This window comes from Tribolium madens, unplaced genomic scaffold, assembly GCF_015345945.1.
Source record: "Tribolium madens isolate multiple individuals breed KSU strain unplaced genomic scaffold, Tmad_KSU_1.1 Scaffold_19;HRSCAF=116;Tcas5.2_LG9, whole genome shotgun sequence".
Lineage (NCBI taxonomy): Eukaryota > Metazoa > Arthropoda > Insecta > Coleoptera > Tenebrionidae > Tribolium > Tribolium madens.
The window spans coordinates 3,523,954-3,538,397 of record NW_025400983.1 but is presented as its reverse complement, the minus strand read 5'-3'; the positions used below and the strand labels follow the sequence as shown (position 1 = coordinate 3,538,397).

Here is a 14,444-nt window from a genome sequence, read left to right as displayed (position 1 = left end):
TTTTGTAGAACTCAAAAACAAAAGGAAATTTCGAAAAATTTTATTCCTGATAAAACATTACATTTTTATAGTACTTTATCATTCACTAATTAGTTTTTCCAAAAAATAAATAGTTTCACGGTAAAGAAAGAATAGACTCTTAACACAATTAGTTTGCATTGTTGGTGTTTGTATAGGCTGAGAAAAAAGTATTCAAAGTCTAAGTGAGCGTTAGGCCCGCTTTGTTGAAATTGTGATTAGATTTATTGTTCTCTTAGTTACAATAGATGTAAAATTTTAAGCGATTACTTCAAGATTGATGAATGTTTTTTCTACGGCTGTCAACCAACTGAAGCCGATTTACACTAGGCATTTTTTACTTTTACTTTTTTACACTCAATTTCAGAATAAATACGTATGAGAATTGATTTATATTTTCAGACAGTTTACAACAGACAAAAAAGTAAATAAAATTGACTACAATTTGTTACCTTCTAAATTCCAATGAACTGGAATGTCGAATTATGTATTTATCTCGAAATTAATTCCTCTCAGTACAATTATTTAATTAGCATCAAAAACATAAACTATTTAAATGAATTATAAAATAAAGTTAGATATTCAGAATTCAGTTCAATGTAATTTAAGTCTGACTTACACAGAGCAAATTTTAACACATTATTAACAATAAATCTGTTTTACAACATTAATTTATCTAATAATTACGTTTCCATCAATACACTAGTAAAAACATAAATTATTTGAATTAATTGCAAAAATGACAGTTTTAATGAGATTAGTTTTATTTCTCTTTGTGTATCTTTGGATTTTCGGTATGTTTCATTCCACTCAATCTAATCGAAGTCTGATTTACTCTGGACGAAATCTGCTTATTAAAAACACTTTGATTTTTCATCTTTTTATGGTTTAAATTTCGCTTTTTGACCATAACTACAGCACAACTATAATTTGCCTACTTTAGTTTGTTGGTATTTTTTTAATTAATACATTTTGGTTTTTATTTTATTAAAATGTAACAAATTTATTTTTTTCTTGAAATTCTAATCTAAAATCAACTTTTGAATAAGTGTAACCCGCCGACAATTTAAATAAAATTAAATATGAATAATTACCTTCTAAATTCAGTAAATTCCTTAAATTATTACTCTTATTATTTAAATAAATTACAGGAATCTCGCATTAATTACTCGTAAAAACTCTAATTGAATTTATCAAAACTGAATTCCTTTCTACACAAAGCTTGAATTAATCAAATTACAAAAAGTTTTATATTTTTGTCTTAAGATCTAATCTTTTAGCAAAAATTTGAAAAGTTTAATTTATTCGTTGGGATTCTCTCTAATTAAAGATTGAGTTACACAGAAAAAATCACACAAAAGACAGTTTTACATAACTCGAATTTGTGTACCTACAGTCGATCAGAAAACTAAAAAAACACGTTTCAACTTAACGCCTCTTATTACTGTCAAAGTTTCTTTAATTTTAATTTTTTAGGAACATTTGTTGATTGTTGTATACAAAAAGTTTTACACAGCTCAAATTTGTGCAAATTTGATAGAAAATTAACTTAATTAGGTATGGTTAAAGATTGATTTACACGCAAAAAATTCCAAGACAGAATTTGTCACACAGAATTTAAAACACAATTTACACAGATCGAATTTAAGCACAATTAAAAATTAAACAATACGTTTAAAGTTTTAAATATTGTGTTAAATCGTTATAGTTGTTTATTATTTAAGTAAAAAAAACATGTGAAAATAAAGTCATTTTTACACTGTTAAATGTTCAAAAACATTTTTTGATAAAACATTGTTTTGTAATTTTTTATAATGGTTAAAGATCAATTCACACACATCAGATGCCAAAGCAGAATTTGATGCATCCTGATCACAACAAGACGGTTTTACACAGCTCAAATTTGTGCAACTGATACAAAAAAAATATTTTAATATTCTATACTATAATATTCTGTAAAAACTTTTTATTGTAAAAGTTTATTTTATTTGAATTTTAAAGAGACGTTTTGACACTGCTAAATTTTCAAAACCAAAAAATATTTGTAAACTTTTTAATTCATTAAAAAATGATTTACACACGAAAAATGCAAGAGAGAATTTGACTTATTTTGAACACAAAAAACACCTTTAACACAGCTCAAATTTGTCACAACCGATAAAAAATTAATTGTAAAAATTTTAATTCTGGTATATAGTTAAAGAGTGATTTACACACGAAAAATGCCAAAAGAGAATTTGACACATCCTGGATACAAAAGACCGTTTTACACAGCACGGATTTGTACAGTCGGTCACAAAAAAAAACGTTTAAAGGTTCAAAAAAATGCTGTTAAACTGTAAAAGTTTATTTTATTTCTTTTTTTTAATGGCATGTAAAAATAAAGTCGTTTATACACTAGTAAATATTCAAAATTATTTTTTTAAATAAAATATTGTTTTGTATTTCTTTGTAATTAAAGGTTGATTTACACAACACAAACGCCAAACTAGAAAAAACACATTATGATCGCAAAAACACAGTTTTACACAACTCGAATGTGTAAAAAAAAAACAAAAATACATCTAACGTTTTTAATATTATTCTCTAAAGGTTTATTTGAGTTAGATTTTAAAACACTGGTAAATTTTCAAAACAATTTTTTTAATAAAATATTATCATTTTGATTTACACACGAAAAAAAAACTATTTGACACATTGGAAACAAAAGACAGTTTTACACAGCTCGAATTTATGCAATCGATACAAAAAAATATTTTAAGATTATTCTATTAAAGCCGTTCTCATACTGCTAAATTTCCAATCAATTTTTTTGATAAATAATTATCATTTTGATTTACACACCAAAAATAAAAAAGTTTGACACATTTAACACAAAAGATAGTTTTACACAGCTCGAATTTATGCATAGTCGCCCACCAAAAAAACGTCTAAACTTTAAAAAAGATGCTATTTTGTGTTGATTTTTTTAACAAAACGTGAGCATAAAGTAGTGTTTTTTGCTATAAAATCACCAAAAATAGAAAATTTGACACATTGAACACAAAAGATAGTTTTACACAGCTCGAATTTATGCATAGTCGCCCACCAAAAAAACGTCTAAACTTTAAAAAAGATGCTATTTTGTGTTGAATTTTTTAACAAAACGTGAGCATAAAGTAGTGTTTTTTGCTATAAAATCACCAAAAATAGAAAATTTGACACATTGAACACAAAAGATAGTTTTACACAGCTCGAATTTATGCACAGTCGCAACTTTAAATAAGACGCTATTTTGTTCGAATGTTTTAACAAAACGTGAAAATAAAGTAGTTTTTTGCTATAAAATAAATTAATTGTAAAAATTTTATTTATGGTTAAAGATTGATTTACACACAAAAAATTCCAAGACAGAATTTGACACGTTTGGAACATAAAAAGGCAATTTTACACAGAGCGAAATAAGCACAATTAAAAATTAAAGAATAGGTATAAAGTTTAAATTTTGTCTTACAGTCAAAATAGTTTATTTTATTTTATTTTAAAAAATATGTGAAAATAAAGTCATTTTTACATTGCTAAATTTTTGATACAAGATTGTTTTGTAATTTTTTATAGTGATTAAAAATTAGTTTACACACAACAGATGCCAAAGCAAAATTTGGCAAATCCTAATCACAACAAGACGGTTTTATTGATACCTACATTAGAAACAAAAGACAGTTTTACACAGCTCGAAATTGTGCACAGTCGCTAACCAAAAAAACGTCTAAACTTAAAAAAGGCTATTTTGTTTGAATTTTTTAACAAAACGTGTTTATTGCTATAAAATGAATTCGTGAGCTTTTAGATTTTGCGAGAGCAACAGAGTCCTTTCACACAATCGCATTCTTAACTCTAACAGTGTCGAACGCAATTAACGTCTGATTTATTCCAACTGTACGTATTGATTTATCCTCATAAATAATGCGTCATTCGCTTGTTTTTATCTGGATGCGCGCTTGTTATTGCGATCGAGTGCTAGTACGATATTAATTAAATCTAATTGGAAACGATTATTACGGTATATCTGCGCAATGCATGTAAAATTTATTTGCTATCTTGTTTCGAACGGCAAAAGCCACCAGTTTTTCCAATTCAATTAAATTCAACTTAATTGACTTGATTTTTTTGCAGCTAGCGCCCCCACGGGTCCCCCCATCGTGCGCTGCGCCCTCCGGAAGCACAAACCCAACCGAAAGCCCCGGACTCCGTTCACCACTCAGCAACTCCTCGCCCTCGAGAAGAAATTCCGGGACAAGCAGTACTTGAGCATAGCTGAAAGAGCGGAGTTTTCCAGTTCGCTCCGGTTGACGGAAACCCAAGTCAAGATTTGGTTCCAGAACCGGCGGGCGAAGGCCAAGAGGCTGCAGGAGGCCGAGTTGGAGAAGTTGCGACTGTCGGCGCGGCCCCTCCTGCCCCCGAGTTTCGGGATTTTTCCGGGCGGAGGGCCGCCGCTCGTGAGCCCCTTTCTGGCGGCCATGGCCCATCGGCCGCCGCATTTCGCCTTTCCGGGCGCTCCGGGCCACATCCTCAACATCCCCCAATGACAGTGAGTGAGTTGTGGAGTGCAATTTTTCGATAAGACTGACTAGACTTTCTGTTTTTGTATAAATGTGAGTTTTGTTTATGATGATGATGTACAAAAGTTTATTTAATTTCGTTGTATTATAATGTACATAGGAGGATATTAAATGTTTGTTTTTAAATGGGGGCTTTATTGGGTGGGTTCTGGGAGCCAATTAGTGCAAAAATGAGCGAATTTAAATTCAGACCAATCGTTGATCATTAAAGCTGCTTTGATCTAGATCGGAGAAACAACGACTCGGGTAATTAAAACCGAGAGGCCTTATTGGGAAATCATAAAACACATTTCAGAAAGCAATTTGTATCATTAATTAACAAATTAACATTTAAATTATTAATAGTCCGCATTCTTACGGGTTATAAATTACGGTCGGGAGGTGATCTTGTTATTTTACAACGGCCGCTTGAGCTGCCGTTTCGAAAACTAATTACTTTACTATAAATCCTCTTTCGAAATTTTTATTTATAGATTTTAGCAGCAGAGGCGAGAATAACCGAGATTGAGGAGGGCCGAGGAGATTGCTAATTTACTGACTCCGAATTGATTCATTCACTCGCCGGTTTTCATTTCTATAACGAACGATTTATTAACCGAGATGCTTATCACGAGCTACCGCGAAATTTAAGAGCAATAAGTTAAAAACAAGGCTAAACTGTACTCAAAAAAAATCAAAAAATAATTCAAAGTATTAGTGTCTGTTCCAAATTGGCGAAAAAAGTCAAGGTCAAGCAAAAAAATAAACCGCAATTGGAAACTTTGATTTTTTGGGTAGGTATTCATATCACCAAATTCACTTTTTAATAATTTGGATATAACAATTTATCAAAAAAAAACTGATATTTCGTGTGATTTTGGTAAGAATGCTTTAAACATTCAAAAAATTAGTTTTCTTTTTAACTGGGAATAAAGTGAAGCTTTATTCTCCCGTTTTTGACTAGTATTCTGGTACTTTACACCTTCGTGAATAAAATAAATGAAACAGCGATTCTTATGCTAAAAATAAACTGGAATTGAATAAATAGAATCTTTTGAGTGTTTTTTTACATAAACACAATCCGTGATACAGATTTTTATTCCTAAACTTGCACTTGAATGAACTAAAAATTTTGACGTTATTTAACAAATTTTCAACCTGTTTCAAATTGGCGAAAAAAGTGAAAGTCAACCAAAAATAAACTGCAATTGGAAATTTTGATTTTTCTTTTATAATAGTATCTCAGAAACACCAAATTCACTGTTTTTTTTTTATAATTTTATTACAACCATTTACCAAAAAGAGAGAGTGATATATCGTGTGATTTTGGTAAAAATGCTTCAAACATTCAAAAAGTTTGTTGTCATTTCAACAGCGAATAAAGTGAAGCTTTATTCCTCCGTTTATGAATAGTAATCTGGTACTGTATTCTCTCGTGAATACAATAAATGAAATAGCGATTTTTTTTCTCCTAAAATAAACTACAATTAAATGAAATGAATCTTTTGAGTTTTTTGACATAAACGCACTCCTTGCTAGCGAGTTTTATTCTTAAAATTGCATTTGAATGAACTCAATATTTTGACATTGCTTAACAAATTTTTAGTGTCTGTTTCAAATTGGTGAAAAAAGTCAAGGTCAAGCAAAAAATAAAACGCGATTGAAAGTTTTGATTTTTCATTTATAATATCTCAGAAACACCAAATTCACTGTCTTTTAATAATTTGGTTACAATAATTTACCAAAAAGAAAGACTGATATAGGGTGTGATTTTGGTAAAAAGGCTTTAAACGTTCAAAAAATTATTTGTGTTCTTCTCAACAGGAAATAAAGTAAAACTTTATTCCTCCCTTTTTGACTAGTAATCTAGTACTTTCTTCCCTCATGAATAAAATAAATTAAATAGCAATTTTTACTTTTAAAATTAAGTACATACCTACAATTAAATGAATAGAATTTTCTTGGTGTTTTTTGACATAAACACACTCTTTGATACCAATTTTTATTCTTAAAATTGCATTTGAATAATCTAAATATTTTCGCATTATTTGACAAATTTTCAGTGTTTGTTCCAAATTAGCGAAAAAACTCAAGGTCAAGCAAAAAATAAACCGCCATTGAAAATTTTGATTTTTCATTTATAATTTCTACGAAACACCAAATTCACTGTCTTTTTAATAATTTGGTTATAACAATTTACCAAAAAAAGATTGTTATATCGTGTAATTTTGGTAAAAATGCTTTAAACATTAAAGAAATTTGTTTTTATTTTAACAGGGAATAAAGTGTTTTTGACTAGTAATCTGGTACTTTATTCCCTCGTAAATAAAATAAATGAAATAGCTTATTTTTATTTTGAGTGTTTTTTGACAAACACACTCCTTAATACCGATTTTTATTCTTAAAATTGCATTTAAAGAAACTAAATATTTTGTCATTATTTAACAAATTTATCATTTTCTTATGCTATTATTAGTTTAGTGTGTTGGGAAAAAAGTTTTGTATGCATTTTTCTCGATTGTAAATGCCCTCGGCTTTCTTCTGTCACCTCTGACATCACCTACATTCTCGGAATTAAAGCAGCTGTTTATTTATTTGATACCACTACAAAAGCCACCTCAATTTTGATTTTTCTAAAAACTTTATCTATTATGTCATTGAATATTTTATCAAATTGCTTTTAGACTACCAAAACATAATTATAGTAAGAAATTTTTACACAATATCATATCTATTGAAAGTTTTTCTGATTTAAATGTCAAATATAAAATATCAAGGCTCGAGTGGCTATTGTTAATGGTCAAATAATTTTCAAGTCATTTCTTAATTTTTTTTAACTATTTAACATAACACAATGTAAAGAAAACTGTAAAAAATGCCTAAAAGAACTTTCAAATTGTGTCAATTTAATGTTTCTTGTCACCACCAGATCTGAACTGATAAGAAATAAATGAATAAAGATTTAAGATGTAAATGTTTATTTTTTATTTTATTACAGAAGCTACTTTTTTAAAACCTTACAATGTTCAGTACTTTAACAACTCTTTTTAAACATTTTTTTAAACTATGGGTTGTGACATAATGTTTTTAAATAAACACGTTGTTGAAAAAGCTCTATAAAACTTTAAAATTAAAAAAAATATATGTACCTACTTTTAGTAAAAGCCACTGTAAACATTTAACTAAACTAGTTTTTCTACTCTTTTTCGGTATTTCTAAAAATATGAGGTGATTTTGATAAAAAATATATAATTTTATAGAGAAAAAAATGAGTAAGATGGATTTTTACTATATGGTAACTTTGGGAGAGATGAGCAAAGGGGAGAAATAGCCTGTGCTTTTAATTAACAACAGAGAGTTAACAAAAGAGTAAGTAAGTAATTAATGTTTTGTATTTTTGCTGTAGTGTAATTTTCTAGCCAACATAATTAAAAATCACGCAAAGCGAACAATGGATGTTTTTATTTTTAATCTCTTTTCTTTTTGTTTAATTTTTTTTCAAAACTGTGGTCTTACTTACCTTAAATACAGGCTGTCTCAGAAATTAGTAAACAGTTAAAATTATTTATGCCGAAATATAACAATGATCGGAAAATGTTGTGTGGAAAGTAGAAATTATAGGGGGATGGCGGCTTTGCCGCTCGCCCCCGTCTAGAACTTACACTATCAGATTTTTTCGAAATTTATAAACCCTTATTATATTATTATTATTATTATTAAATTATTCGGGGCTTCGCTCCTGAGTAGAACTCACACTATCAGATTTTAACGACATTTGTACAGGGTGTGTCAGAACTTGCGTCCCAAAGAAAAATTTCAAGTAAGAAAAGTTCCCAGAAATATGGAAAAAATGTAAAAACAAATTTGAGATTTATTTTTTGACATTTTTATATACCTATTTATTGAACTGATAAACTTGTTTTTATAATTGTTTTTTTATAATTATGTACTAAAGGTAGGTATATAAATTTTGATAATAAAAGCCACAAATAATTTTAAACAGAGTTACAATTTAGAATACAGCTTCCATGTTTCCTCTTCTAATAGCCTGTAGCCAAAAAAATTGGAAAATTATTTTTCCGACAGAAATAAATAGAGTCAAAGTGTGAAATTGAAACTCTAATAACTTCAAGTTTTTTATAAATAGATTTTTTTTAACATTTCTTTCATGTTCCTGATATCTTACCTTACATGGAATTTTTTTTCTAGGGTGCAAATTTTGGCGCATCCTGTATACCTACTTTTTTATATTTGTATAGATAAATTTTTAAACCTTTTAAAAAAAAAGTTTCATTATTTTATTATTAAATTGAAAACGTAACTATTTAGTAATTTTTAATTTTTTTACGAGCGTTACAGCAAAAACAACAAAATTTTTAAAAGCTTCAAACTAAAAGAATAGGAAACTAACAAATCCAAATATATATTTTTTTCATTTTTATTTGTGTTTTCACAAAATCAAATTCAGTTTATAGTTGAAATGAGAGGCAGTGGCCTGGGTGTTTTAATAAAAATCGTTGTTTGTCTTTTTATTAGTGTTCGATTTCCGTTGTTTCCGTAATTGGAGCAGAGGCTATCAGATCCCTCTTCAGTAAGTGGTGGCGTGTTTGTTAAAAATCGTCTGGTCTCCTGTATCTGCTACCGTATCAGAATATTTACATTCCAAACAACCTCAACTTTGTTCTATCAAATTTAATTATCCACAAAGTCGGGAATTCGGTCTCAAGCATCCTCCGTTTATCTCCCATCCCATTAATAAATTTCATTTTATTGACTCGTTCTTAAATTGGTTAACTACCGTGCGGCCTCTACCACAATTTGCGTAATTAAAATTAACATTATAATCTCCAGAGACGACCAATTAAAAGACGTGTCGGATATTGAATAATAATCACCACTGCTACTAGACTTAGTTAAGCGTTACGAGAAGCGATTTACGTAAATTAAACAACTCGACGGCAATTTGTGAAATTATTTCGCGGAATTGCAACCGAGAGTGGGAACGAGAGGAGAAGAAGTGGTGGCCGGCCGCACTCGAGCAGCCATTGTGCGAAATCGAATAAAAATAGAGGAAACACTTCTCAGAATTTAATTAATTAGCTTTATCGCGCGTTCAATTCGAAATTATTTAGAGGCGCAATCAAGTCGCCACGCGGGCCTAGGGACTTTTACGAGGTTGGCAGCGGGAGCAACGACCGCGATACGTCAACCAAAACCAAAATACGCTTTTTGGGCCCCTGTTTGCAACCCGAAAATTTCACTAACTCATTATTTAAAAAAAAATTGAGTGGAGTTTTACGAGGTTGGCAGCAGGGGCAACGACCGCATACAGGGTGACTCAGGAATGCGTGCAAGCTTCATTACTTTTTTCTATTTAAGCTATCGACTTGATTTTGATGTATCAAAATAAGGAACACAACTAAGTTCTGTTTTTTTTTAATAAAAATTCCTAATTTTTGTTACATTTCGGAATTTGCCACTAAATTGTCGATTTCTTAGAATTATCTGCAATAGTTTTTGACTTATGTCAATTTATGTGTCAAAATATCGTCCTACGTAGACCCACAGATCAATTCATAATTTCAGAACTATTCAAGATAACGTAACCAACTTTTTTTAAGTTTATTTCCCAAATTATAAGGCATCTTTTAAGATAAAGACAAACTCTGAGTCGATGTTCCATCGCCTACTATGATTTTTTTTTTAAATTACAATTGGCAATAATTCGACTTTTTTAAATACAACACCCTATATTTTATTCCATCATTGCATAGCATTTTTTATGAGTTTTTGTCGATATAAGGTTTATGGGATCTATTTTGAAATATTTGTGCGATTTCTACAAAATGAAAAAGTTGCTGTTTTTTTTTGGAAAAAAAAATGAGGATCGAATAGGCCGATATCGTAAAATTTGACACATCCATCTGAAAAGAATATGTTTCCACAAAATGAAATTGTAATAAAAACATAAGAAACAATTTAAAAATTTTAAGAAAAGTTTACTTTTAGAAAATGCTCAGATAAGTCGCCATAATGGTTTTCACAAGCTGCTAGTCTTCTAGTAAATGAGCTTCGAAATCTAGCAAGCGTTGCTTGGTTGGTTAAATGGTACATTTTGCGACAGCGGCCTACTAGATTCCTTTTTTTCGGAAAAAAAATTTTTTTTGAAAAAATTTTTTATTTTGAAAAAATATTACAAATTTTACAAAGTAGATCCCACAAACTCTATATCGGCAAAAAGCTCATAAAAAATGCGATGCAATAAACTATAGCGTGTTGTATTTGAAAAAGTCGAGTTATAGCCGTTTGTAATTTGTCATTTTTTAAAAATCGTAGTAGGCGATGAAACATCGACGCCAAGTCTGCTTTTATCTCAAAAAATTTACTAAAGCTTAAGAAATGGACTAGAAATTTTAAATGGTTCTGAAGTTATGAATTTTTCTATTATTTTAACTATTTTGACACGTAAATTGACATAAGTCCAAGACTTTTGCAGATAAGTTTAAGAAACAAAATGCGTTATATCAACAATTTAATGGCAAATCCAAAAATAAAACAAAAATTGTTTTTTTTTAGGTTCGTAGCTAGAGGGGGGCCAAGTAGGGCTAAACCATACTTTAAAAATTTGTCTTTTTTGACACCTTTTTTTAAAAATAATAACTCATAAAATTATAATTTGTACAAACTGAACCAAAAGTAATTTTATTTTTATTTTTTTTATTGTCAACCGACATTTTTTATTATTAAAATTCAAAAAAATAAAGCAAAAAAAATGCAAATAAAGAAAATAAAACTTTTTGTGTTTAATTGTCAACATTTTTTTTATTTATTTTTATTTATTTTTTTTTTATTACCAGAAGGATGTGTGCTATTTAAAACAGTGAACAAAAATGTCAGTTGCCATAAAAAAAAAATGACGTCACAACTCAAAAACGAATGACGAGTATAATGTCAAAATATAGGTAGCATTAAAAAAAATCGACCTGTTCCAGGATTATTTTTTTTGAAGTGCAAAACTGTTCTAGCCCCACCAAAAATTTTGATTGCCCTATCTAAAAATTGTTTCTAGCTACGGGCCTGGGGTTTTCGTTTTAAAAACACAGAAAGCCATTAAAATTCAAAAATTAAAACGAGTGTTTTAATGAAATTGGCGCCAAATTTGAATTCCAAAACTCAAATAAGTGTTTTATTTTGTTTTTAAGATTGGTATTGAGTTAAAAATAGTGGGAATAACATCTAGGTATACTATTACCGCATTTGAATGACACCAAAAATGACCACTTTTCGTGGCAGGAAACCGCCAAAATTCAGAAATCAAACGAGTGCTTTAATAAAATTGGCGCCAAATTTAAATTTTAATTCTTAAATAAGTGTTTTAGTGGAGTGGGGATTAGTTTTAAGGAGTTAGTGGTTGATAGATAATTAAATATGTTTTTTGAAATTCTCTATTTAACGTAACAATGCAAGGCAATAAACACAAAACACTTAATAAATTATACACCAGTCCAACCAAATTGTCAATTTTTGACAATCAAATTAGAAACCAAATTGGAATCACCGCAGTCTTTGTGTAAAATGGACGACTTTTCCGAGCATTATTTGAGACACTTTGTATATATTTGAACAAGTTTGCGGAGTCAACGACCGCCAAAGAGCGTTTTTGGGCCTCCCTGTATACAGGTCAAAAATTCGCGAAGGTCACCTCATTATCCCGGCCTTTGAAGCTAACCGCTAGATTTAATTCAGCATAATTTGCCGACAATCCTTGAATGTTATAAATCTTTCATCCATAATAGGTGTGAAGGCGCGATTAATTTCTAGTAATCAACTAGGGTCAAGAACTTCCATTGATCTTCACTTAATATTTCACGAATTTGAATTGAAAATGTATTCAGCTGTAAAAGAGCACCGTAATCGGGCCATTGTTTGGTAATTAACGATTTACAAACTGTCGCAGAATGCGTCAATTGAACAACAATTTGATTGCTTCCTTTTATTGGAGTCGAAGCGAGTTAATTACTCCCCGAATTAAAATTTCGGGGATTAAGTCCTTTAAATGAGTTGGAACGTGGAAATAAAAAAATCATCGGTGGAGCGATCGCATCAGCGATGGTCGTTGGGTTACGTCAGTGGATGTTATTTCGTTTCAACTTGTTGAGGACGTGTCTGGGAATTTCGACGAGACTAACGAGAGGACCATTGCTTTTCCAAAACACGTATCTTCACGATTTGGCTAATTGGAACAATAAATTGTTGGTACGGTGTCCAGTTTTAATAGGCTGATTGTCTTTCGTCCCATGGCATCTGTTTGGGCAACCAGTGGCCCGGCTGAGTCGTCGAGGGACTTTTTCGACGTTTTTTGCAATTAATTTGATGGCTGAGGATCGATAGATGGGTGGAGGAGAGGAGTTTTATTACCGGTGTCGTGCACCGATTCGATTTATTTCCACCACTGAACAAACAAAATCAAAATGCAAAACCACTTTCATGCAACCACTCAAATTTTGAGCAACAAGACCCAGAATTAACATAAATAACAAAATAATGATAAATAATTGGAATGGAGACTAAAAATATTGTTTATTTTACACTGTTTATTTTAAGAGTAGAAATCAGTGTTTCATTTATTTTAACCCGAGGGAATAAAGTACCATATTATTAGTCAAAAACGAGGGAATAAAGCGCCACTTTGTTTCCATATTTTTTCTACTTAAAAACATTATGTTATAATTTATAGTTAAAAAAACGTTTTCTGAAAAATTGACTCTATTTTCTAAGTTTAGACACGTTTTGAGACAAATTAGTTTAACATTTAAGAAATGTTTTAAACAGATTATTATCAAAAAATCTAAAAAAATAGAACAGTTCAAAATCTGGGTTTTATTTACTTTTTAATTTATACCGTTTTGGTTTTAATTTGTATGTTGTACAGGGCCGTACCAAAGAGGGGGGTTTAGGGGGTTCAAAACCCCCCCCCCCCCAAATTCTGAGCACTTTGTTATATAGTGTTATAAGTGTTAAAAATTTAGTTTTTTTGTTATTTTAATGAGTTAATTTTAAATTTTTGTGAATTAATTTTTCATGTGTTAATTATACAGTGTTTTATTTTTATTGTTAGGTACAAATTTAAATAGTTAATACAATATTTAATTTTAAGATAAAAGTGTTTTGAAAAATGCTATGAAAAGGAGCTACACCCCCTAAAAATGGTACGTTTTTTAAAGCGTTTTTCCTAATATTTCAGAATAGATAAAATTACAAAATTTGGTACCTTTATATGTATATCCAAACAAATGCCAAATAACAAAATTTTTAATCAGGGGCGTCCTAAACGGTAAAACAAATTTAATTTTTAATTTTTATGCTGTTTATGGTCTGTAACATAAATTTTTGAACCGATTTTTACTAAAAATCCGTAAATTGTATCGGAAAAACACAAAAGCCTTTTTTTTATGAAAAACTATGAAATTTTGTTGCTGAAAGTGGCAAGAAACCACAGGCAAAATAGTTAGAGAAAATTTTTACCCTAATCCCATCTAGTTTAGGAAGCACCTAATTAAAAATTTCAACATTTTATTTTTGTATTTGTTTAGGTGTACCTATAAAAGTTATCATCTGTAGCAAATTTTGATTTTTTTTTCTAAAATGATTTCGGAAATATTGAAAAAAAAACATTAAAAGACGCACCTCTTGCGTAGCATTTTTCGATATATGTTCATAGAAAATTTTTGTTTTAAAAATGAATATTCATCTCCTGTTTAAATTTGTAACAATAAAAAGTATTAAAAATTTATTTTATTTTTTGTTACTTTTGTGAGTTAATTTGTATTTTTTTATGTTTAATTA

General features: G+C 29.6%; 1 protein-coding gene across 1 annotated transcript in view; it reads left to right on the top strand.

The window, feature by feature from the left end:
- LOC123011151 (homeobox protein MSH-D-like) overlaps positions 1-4,745 on the top strand; it is a 5,679-nt gene extending 934 nt beyond the window's left edge. Inside the window, exon 2 of the mRNA XM_044408470.1 lies at positions 4,174-4,745. Coding sequence (XP_044264405.1) covers positions 4,174-4,586 — 413 coding nt within the window. The 3' untranslated portion in view covers positions 4,587-4,745. The remainder of the gene's footprint in view (positions 1-4,173) is intronic.
- Positions 4,746-14,444: the final 9,699 nt, after the last annotated feature.